We start from the raw sequence: 9,915 nt of genomic DNA, 5'->3' as shown, positions 1-9,915 counted from the left end.
GAAGTGGGGGTGATTGACCAATCCAAATATTGGATAGATAAAAAACTTTTTATTTTGGTAATAGATGGACAAAAAACACCTTCAATCATATACATGTTTAAGTTTCATGACCTATCTTGACCATATGGGACACCATCTAGTGGATTTTATTTATCAAATTACTTTTTTTCTGATTGTGAGAGTAGTGGAGAGTTGATGTGCAAGGCTTAACTATAAGATAGAGAACCATGTGGATTGGCCATCTATCAAATTCTATGATGAAACTTAATCAAACAGTGCACATATACTGAACTTTTTTAACGATGAAAAAGCGTAGTCCTTTAATATTGTGGAGAGTTTACTCTACAAAATTGGCCACCGAGTAAGTAGTAAAAACTACAACAAGATTGACTAATCAAGTGTGATTGTGATGCCTAATGTCAAACTATATAACAATAATTTTCATTAATTAGATGTTACATATGAGAGATTTGGAGGGATTCTAGGAAAACACACAAATCTGCACACATTATTAGTTAGTTAATGAGATTATTTACTGCAGCATTGAAAAAATAATAATTATTTCCCCTCTCCAAACAAAGGTGGATCTTTAAGTTGGACGACTTTAGCATTCAAGTTTTGGCGAATGTTGCACCCAATTTTTTTTTTTTTTCAGGCCAATGTTTTCAATCAAAAGAGTACAAGATGCTAGTACTTTATTGGATGGTAGAGTACTAATTTCATTTAATGAACAAAAAATGATACAAATTATACCAAGGTGTATTGGTCTCAAGTTTTTTTTTTTTTTTTGCAAGAAGAATTTTATTCAAAAAGGGGGCCATTAAGGCAATACAAAGCTCAAAAGCTCAGCAGGAATGAGGGGATCCAAAAACCTCAAAGAGGAAGGATAGAGCCCATTTAGACAGAGTGGGCCATCCCATTACAATTACTACTAATATGCAAAAAGGAAACAAGGGAAAAATGTTCCTTGAGAGACATAATATCCTGCACTATCCTCACAATAGAAGAGGGAAGAGAAGAAGATGAAATAAAGAGGCTATTTGTGAGAGAAAGGTAATCGGATAAAACCATTCCCCTTGAGAAACCTACATGTATTGCCAAAAGGAGAGCAAGATGGATAGCTTGAGCCTCACCCACCAAAGCTGGCACATGAGCTTGATGACATGAAGCAATAAAACATGCTCTTCTTGCATGATTTTAAGCCACATACCCCAACCCCATTGATTTCCGATGTGCACACAGGAATGCATTGGTAAAAATGGCTAAACAATTGGAGGGAAGCAATAAGGGGGAGCCTCTCGAGGCATAATAGAAGCCATTGGTGGAGTGCGGCCAGTAATAAGAGAAACAATCTCACTCACTTTCAAATTCACCTTAGCAATCCACGAACAGAAGGGGGGAATGGTGTTAGGGATTCTAAACCATAGTATCATATGAATAACCCTATAGTATATAGAATACAATAGTTAATAATTAAAGGGTTTAATCACATACCTATGGAGCGTGAGTAGAGTCCCTAAACCAAGATTGAAGTTTACATTACAAACAGTGATGAAGAATCACGCAATAGGAGTCTTTCTACTGAGATCTTCTATAGGCTCTTACTAAGGATTTTCTCTTTATCTCTGCATTTACTCTTGTGAGAAAGCAATGCTCCCAAAACATATATATGTGTAAGTAATGGCTGCAGGGATCATTAGTATTCTATTTAAAATAGAATTCATAAAAATCTATTTCACTCCCATAATAGAAAGGGTTAAGAGTTTCCTAATCAGAGTGGATCTTTAATCTCTTGGGTGCAATGGGTCAATCAATATTAGTTACGCCCACAAAAGAGTCCTAACAATCTCCCACTTGGGCTACACTGGTACTGATGTCTTTCCTTGAACATCTGGCTAAATTATCCCAAGACTCAATACCACTAAAACAGACTTTGATACAATCAATAATCTCTAATGTTGAGTAAGAGTAGAAAATACACCTTAATATACGGCATATAACTATCTAATGTTACAAACAATATAAAACTATCAGTTCAAATCGCCTGGAAACACACATATATATATAAAAGGAATCGATATCATAACTGTGATCACATGAAATATATCCTTCCTTATAGGTCCTTTACTAATCTAAAGATCAGCCTACCTTGAAAACCTCACAGGTGGTGAACTTTGATGTTAATCAATAGTTAGACAAACCACCATTTTCTTGAATTAATACCTTACTTTGGTATACTTCCTGTGGCGAACAACCACCTTCATAGATTTAGGCCAAATACTGTCATAAATTACGAAACTTTGCTAAATACCACCATTAACTGTGACATGTGAAAATAAACCACAATAATCATACAACAATGTGATGAGAGAAAACATAGATGAACAATATATTGAAAAAAAAAAATCCTCAATATAAATTATGCTCACAATGTATGATCAAATCACAATGTATGATCAAATAGAATAATCCTCATTACGAAACCAATGAAGATAAACAAACTCCCACTAAACAAGCAAATCAAAAGATTCTATCACACCCATGTTAGAAACATGAGTCTTAAACACTCCCACTAGAAGAGCTTTTGTCAGAGGATCAACAACAATCTCTTTGGTAACAATATGCTCAGCAACGATCTCCCCAGCGTTAATCTTCTCACAAACCAGAAGATATTTGATCTCATTGTGTTTGGAGTTGCTTGATCTCATGTTGTTATTTGCAAAGAAAATAATAGAAATATTGTCACACCACAAATGCAATGGCTTAGAGATGGAGTCTACAACTTTCAATTCAGATATGAAATTTCTCAGCCACACTATCTACTTGGTAGCCTCATAAAGTGCCACAACTCAGATTGCATAGTGGATGAAGCTAGAATGGTTTGTTTGGCACTTTTATAAGAAATTGCTCCTCCTCCTAACACAAAATGTATCCTGAGGTAGACTTTCTATCATAAGTACACCCCCTAAAGTCCGAGTCAGAATACCCCACCACTTAAAATTTCTCAGATTTACATAACACTAGCTTGAAGTCCTTTATTCGTTGTAAATAACGCATGACCTTCTTGGCTGCAGTTTAATGCGCCAACCTAGCATCAGATTTAAACCTGCCAAGTACACTGATTGCAAAGGCAATGTCAGAATGAGTACAGACTTGTGCATACATCAGACTTCCAACAGCAGAGGCATAAGGCTTGTCATTCATTGAGCTCCTTTTAATATCATTCTTTGGACATTCCTACTTGTTCAACTTGTCTCCTTTACTAATAGGTGCATCACTACCTGAACATTTAGATATGTTGAACCTCTTAAAAACTCTATCAAGATATGCCCATTGTGGATAGCCCGAGAATCCCCTGTGGGTTATCATGACTAATCTCGATTCCAAGCACATAACTAGCTTCACCCGTGTCTTTCATTTCAAAGTTTCTGATAGAAAACCCTTGGTCTCTATCAATAGGGTCTTGTTCCTGCTAGCCAACAAAATGCCATCCACATAGAACACAGGAAATATGAAACTACTCCCATTGAGCTTCAGATATATGCATTCATCTATTGGATTCTCTAAAAAAACCAAAGGAAGTCATAACTTGATCAAATTTCAAGTACATTATCGAGATGCTTGCTTTAGCCCATAAAGAGACTTTCTCAACAGACAAACAAAGTCCTCTTTATCATTTTCCTCAAAATCTTATGGTTGTCTCATGTACACCTACTCTAACAACTTTTCATTTAGAAATGTTATTTTCACATCCATCTGATGTAGCTCTAGGTTAAAGTGGCAACAATGGCCATGATAATTCTGAATGAGTCCTTTGATGAGACAGGTGAGAAGGTTTCCTTGTAATCTATCTCCTCTCTTTAAGTAAAATCATTTTTCCATGAGTCTAGTTATGTAGCATTTTACTCTACCTTGAGAGTGGGTCTTGATTTTGAAAACCTACTTGGATGCAATAGCCTTACAATCCTTTCAAATTTGCACTAATTCCCATACTTCGTTGTTGTTGATAGATGACAATTCTTCCTTCATTACTTTCACCCATTTGTTTGAATGTTTATGATTAATAGCTTGAAGAAAAGTAACAAGGTCCTCTTCTTGTCCTATATCAAACTCACACGCATTCAAATAAAAAACATAATTGGAGTGTAGGGGAGGCTTACACACTTTGGTAGACTTCCTAACAGGTTTCGATGGAAAATTATCAATACCAACGGTATTAGGAGGTAACAGTGATTTGTAATAGCAGTATCTATCCCAACTTGCAAGTCACATCTGTTGGAGTTTGAGTGATCATATCATCAGACATGATGGGATCAAGATCAAGTAGTGAATTTCTCATCTCAACAGGTGTTATCTTAGGAGTATCATACTTCCCCCATTCAAAAGAGAAATTACAAGGTGTATTAGATTTTTCATCATTCAACAAATCTAGCATTGTGGTCTCTATAATTTTTTGTCCTGGGCCAGGACAATAGAATCTATACCATTTATACTTTTCTAAGTATCCCGCAAATGGCAGTTAGTAGCCCTTGAGTCAAAAACTTTTTCCTGACACCCCCACACTCGTAAGTGTCTAAGGTTAGGCTTTCCACCACTCCAGAGTTCATAGGGAGTCTTATTCACAGACTTGCTAGCGTACATACGGATCCTCACTAATCGACATATTGAAAGGTCATTCTGTAGGAAAAATGATGCATTACTGAACATTTAGAATATCAGGCTGATACTAGTGTTGACAAAGCCTAGCACTCTATCAAGAAGATAAACAACAATTTTAAGTGCCTCTCCCCCATAAGGATTCTAGTAAAATGGTATTGCTCACCATAGTGCGAACTATATTCTTCAAAGTACGGTTTCTTCTTTTCACTTCTACTAAGGTGTTCCAAGTGTGGAATATTGAGGGGATATCTCATGTTCTTGGAAGAATTTTGCAAAATGACCAAGTAATTGCTTAAAGTCACCACTTTTCTCATAATATTTTTCACCCCTGTTTGATCTGACCACTTTGATCTTCTTGAAGTAGAAAAGTTTAATTTCAGTTTTGAAAATCTTGAAAATATCTAAAGCACTGGATTTCTTATTGATAAGGAAGACATACCCATATCTTGACCAATCATTAATAAATGTTATGAAATAACGGTACCCAGTGAGTGTAGGAACAGGAAAAGGCCCACAAATGTTAGTGTGAATGAGGCCTAACACTTCAATACTGCGAGTAGTATCCTTTTCCCTGGAAATGGTTATCTCCCCCCTTGATGCAATCTATGTAGATTCACATGTCCTGAAAATTAATATTTTTCAATATCTCTTCTTTCACTAGTCTTTCCATCATCTTTCTTGAAATATGGCCCAGCCTTTTGTGCTACAACACAGAGGATTTCTCATCTGAGAACGTTTCATTCCCACATTTAGAACCCATGAAGGTTTACAATTCAATCTATAAAGCTCATTAACAAGAGTACCACTACAAATAGAGATTGAATTATGTAATAAACTGAAGCCAACTTGATTAAACTTAACAGAATAACTATCTGAACAAAGTCTATAAACTGAAATCAAATTCCTCCTCACAGAGGGAACATAAACAACATCCTTTAAATCAATAAATAAGTTTGAATGAAAAAACAATCTAATAGTCCCAATGGCTTCCACTTCAACTCTAACTCCATTGTCTATGGACACCGCCACCTCATCTTTGCTTGGCACCCTCCTGCTTAATAATCCCTTCAAAAAATGGGTGATGTGAATAAATGATACATAATTTAACCACCAGGAATCAATAGGTACATTAATTAAGCAATATTCAAAACAAACTAAAATATATTCATACCGTCACCCTTATTTTTCTCAAGGTAGGTCTTCCTCTTAAAACAATCCTTCTTCATGTGCCATTTGGCCTTGTAGCAGAAACACTTATCATATCTTTCTGTCCCCCATATTCTTTGAAATTTTGCTTTCCTTTCTTGTTCTCCCCCCCCCCCTCTTTAAATGGAGTGTACTTTCCTTTCTTGAAGAACTTCTTATTTCCTTTGCTAGGTCCCATTAAAGATGAAGTCTTACCTTAAGTAAGATTGGCACTTTCAACTTTGGTCCTGTTAATTGTTCCCTCTTCCTGGGTTAGGACATTGATCAATTCATCAATATCCCAATTATTATTTAGGGCATTATAAGTAGTCTTAAGAGTTTTATAGCTCTCAGGTAGAGAGTTTAAAGTAATGGTGACCATGAAATCATCATCAAAGTTGATACCTGCACTCTTAATCTTGTTTCTCAAGGAAACCAGTTCCAGTATGTGCTCTCTAGCACTTCCAACTCTATCAAATCTATCCTTAGTCAATTTGCCCATGAGATCATAAGCTTGTGATTTCTTAGAGTCATCAACTTTTGCTTTTATTGTAGCCAAATACTTAGAAGCAATATCTTTTTTATCAATACTATCCTTGATAAACTCAGGCAAAAACACTTTTAATAATAGCCAAGGACTTTCTGTTTGCAGTGACCCACTTCTCATAATCCCCTTTCTTAGTTGGGGTACTTGTAGCAGTAGGTTCAGCTGGTTTGGTGGTCATAGTACACAGGTCTAGATCCTTGAGAATCATATAGACCTCTAAATCTTTCATCCATTTCTTGAAATTATTCCCAGTAAGTTAAGGAATATTAAGTATACCAAAACTGGAAGACATGTTGAATATTTCAACAAAGAATGTTTCATTCAATGTACAAACATATATGTAAAAGAATAAGCATATAACAATTAGAAAAATAAATATTACAATGATCAATTATCAATTATTGCAAGAGTATCAACCAAAACTACATTCCTGACTTTTGGGTCTAAAATTTACTAGTCCACCCAAGTTATTTGCTATTACTGCGAGAGTTCTTCTAACTTTCAAAAAATAACATCATCTTTGGATATACAACATCCTCTAGGTAGAGAGATTCCTTTTCTGTTTTCACTTGCTTTAAAACTTTTTTTTGACAATGTCACCTTTGGATGAACAGTAACAACTTTGCTACCAACCATTATTCTCTGTCATTTCAAACAATAATGGCATTTGATCTGTATTCTATTACAATAAGGTAGCTACGAATACATTCCGGTAACTAAAAGTGGGATTATTTAAACATAAACCAAAAAATTTTATGTAAATAAAGACATGATCTTTTATTAGCCAATAAACAAGTTCCTATGCTGATATGCAAGTGATGTATAGGTTTTTTTTCTTTTATTTATTATAATTAAGAGAAATATAAAGAAGAATAACAAAACTCCCATACTTGTAATTCCCACAAATAGATCATAAAAATTGATCAAAAATAGGTTCATAATATATCAAAACGAAGAGCACGAAAAATTAGACTGAACGCAAAAAGCTAGGGTGAAAAATTTCTCTCTATTTGCCCATGTAAGCCATTTGAAGTTGCAAATAAAATGGGTCATAATCAATTATGATTTACCCATTTCAATTGATTCGGTTCGGTTCGGTCCAATCGGTATGAAGTTTGCTATCTTGGGTTTTAGGTCAGAATTTTGGGTCAAAATTCCAAGTTTTCGAGCAAAAAAAAACCAGATTTTTTTAGACGGGTTAATCAACGGTTAACGACCAGATCAATGGTCAAATAGATATGGTCAACCTTTGATTGGGTCAGAGGTTTGGCTTAAAGGTCAGTTTATGAGCCACTAGGTCAACCCGACCCTCGGTTGACTCACCAACCAAACTGGTTTGACTCACCGGATAGTGGGGTTGATCTACCGTCGTCTTCTTTTTTTTTCCTACCACAAATTTTGGTGGCATGTTCCGTCGAGTCCAACAACGTGCCGCCTACCGTTGCGTTCATCTTCTCATCGTTTACAACTTTGTAAAGAAAATTTTTCCATTCGGGATTGTTTGACGATGTTTTCCATGAATTGGAAACCAAAACCCCTTGCAAAATCTTTTTAAAATTAATTTTTCTTAATTCTACCACTATAAGGTTGGCTCTGATACCATTGTTAGGAATTCTAAACTGTAGAATCATATTCATAACCCTATAATGTATAGAATACAAGAATTAATAATAAAATGGTTTAATCACATACCTGTGGAGTGTGAGTGAAGTCCCTAAACCAAGATTGAAGTTTGCCTCATGTACAGTGATGAAGAACCACGTAATAAGAGCCCTTTTACTGAGATCTTTGGCAATCTCTTACTCTAAGATTTTCTCTCTATCTTTGCACTTGCTCTTCTAAAAAAGTAGTGCTCCCAAAACAAATATGTGTGTAAGTAACGGTTGCAGGGACCATTAGTATTCTATTTATAATAAGTCTTTAAAACCCTATTCCACTATCATAATAGAAAGGGTTAAGAGTTTCCTAATTAGAGTGGATCTTAAACTCTTGGTTCCAATGGATCAATCAGTGTCAGTTAAGACCACATAAGAGTCCTAACAAATGGAAGCTCGAAATATTATTGTATTTCTCATTTTCCAAATTTCCCAAACAGTCATAGCAAGTGAGACAAAGCATATCATCATTTGCAATTTAAAGGACTCTGAAGAACCTTTTCATTTAAGTATCCACTCACTAGGGGCAATAGGTTCATCACATTATATAATAAGGAGAAACTTTACCTTGTGTCAACGAGTCGGTTTGGCCCGGTTTCAGTCTGATTTGAATAGGTTTCGGTGTGGGAATGTTGAAATTGAAACCGAACCAATAAGGAAATTTTGGTTTCGTTTTCGATGTGGTTTGGCTTCGGTTTCTTGTATCGATTTGTAATCGAGTTGGTTTTGGTTTGATTTTCTGTACAAAACTATGTAAATTTGATTTTTTTTTGTCTGATGAATTTTTGACTGTTTTCAATTTCTTATCGGTTTGATTTCGATTTCAGTCAAATTTTTAGTCAATTCCAGTTTAATTTCAGGCCCAATCAGTTTCTAGTGCGGGTCGATTTGTTAGGGGGTTACAATATCCCAAACCAAACCAAAACCAAAACCAGCCTAATAAACCTTCGGTTCAGTTTGGTGTTTATTCAATCAGCTCGGTCTGGGATAGTTTTATTGGTTCGATTTAGGTATTGACACCCATACTATTTACAAAGAGGAATGATATCATCAATAATTAAATAATGTAAAGATGAAAATAGCTAACATTGTTAGTAATACTTTGTATCATACATGACACATATTATAACAAGGTAGGTCTCATGGGCCTCAATATCAATGAAAGTTAGGCACTAAGATACTCTACTCATGGATGCAATTGGAGTCCAACCAAACTTTGCCACGTACTAAAAATGAAATTAGAAAAAGGGAGAGGGATAGGCATGCTAGCAGGATACCCAGGTATTAGGTATGCTAGCAAGCCCTGACCATTGGATTAGAAGGGCCAAATATACACCGTTGGGTACTTGTTGTCTTACCTAACTTCCCCAACCCCGATGCTCTACCGTCACTCTTCTTCCCCCTCACTATTTCTAGCGATCATTCATCTGACGACCAATAGATCTTCCTTCCTCTTCTTCTACCTTTCGCCTTCCTCTCGGTCTCTGGCACCATTTCCCTTCCAAAAAATTAGTCGATCCACTCGTTGCCCCTCTCTCTCTCTCTCTCTCTCTCTCTCTCTCTCTCTCTCTCTCTCTCTCTCTCTTTCTCTCTCTCTCTCTCTTATTTTCTCTAGCCTGGTCGTCTCTTCTATCTCCAGTAGCTATTTAAGAGGTGGTGGAGTGTCAATGGAGAAAAGTAGGTCCATTTGCTCGAAGCAGTGCTACCTTGCTCCATCTACTACTACCTTCTCTCTTCTTTTTTTTTTTCTTTTTTTTTTAAGGCTTTCTTCTATTGACAGAAGAAGTTGGGAGGTTTCAGTGAGGTCGGTGTTGTAAGTTGTTTTTTTTTTTTCTACAACAGATCAGTTGCAGCATGGTGCAGGAAGAG

At 35.9% G+C, this 9,915-nt stretch overlaps 1 protein-coding gene across 1 annotated transcript; it reads right to left on the bottom strand.

Annotated features, from left to right (window-relative positions):
- Positions 1-6,061: 6,061 nt before the first annotated feature.
- On the bottom strand, positions 6,062-6,511 carry LOC122082157. Its single transcript, XM_042649637.1, has one exon. It carries the CDS (start codon positions 6,509-6,511, stop codon positions 6,062-6,064), a length of 450 nt encoding a protein of 149 aa, XP_042505571.1.
- Positions 6,512-9,915: the final 3,404 nt, after the last annotated feature.

Source organism: Macadamia integrifolia, chromosome 6, assembly GCF_013358625.1.
Source record: "Macadamia integrifolia cultivar HAES 741 chromosome 6, SCU_Mint_v3, whole genome shotgun sequence".
Taxonomy (NCBI): Eukaryota; Viridiplantae; Streptophyta; class Magnoliopsida; order Proteales; family Proteaceae; genus Macadamia; species Macadamia integrifolia.
This window is presented reverse-complemented; position numbering and strand designations above follow the sequence as displayed.

What these genes read in the sequence shown, in the direction of transcription:
- LOC122082157 (XM_042649637.1), bottom strand. Translation starts at nt 6,511, where the DNA reads ATGAGAAGTGGGTCACTGCAAACAGAAAGTCCTTGGCTATTATTAAAA.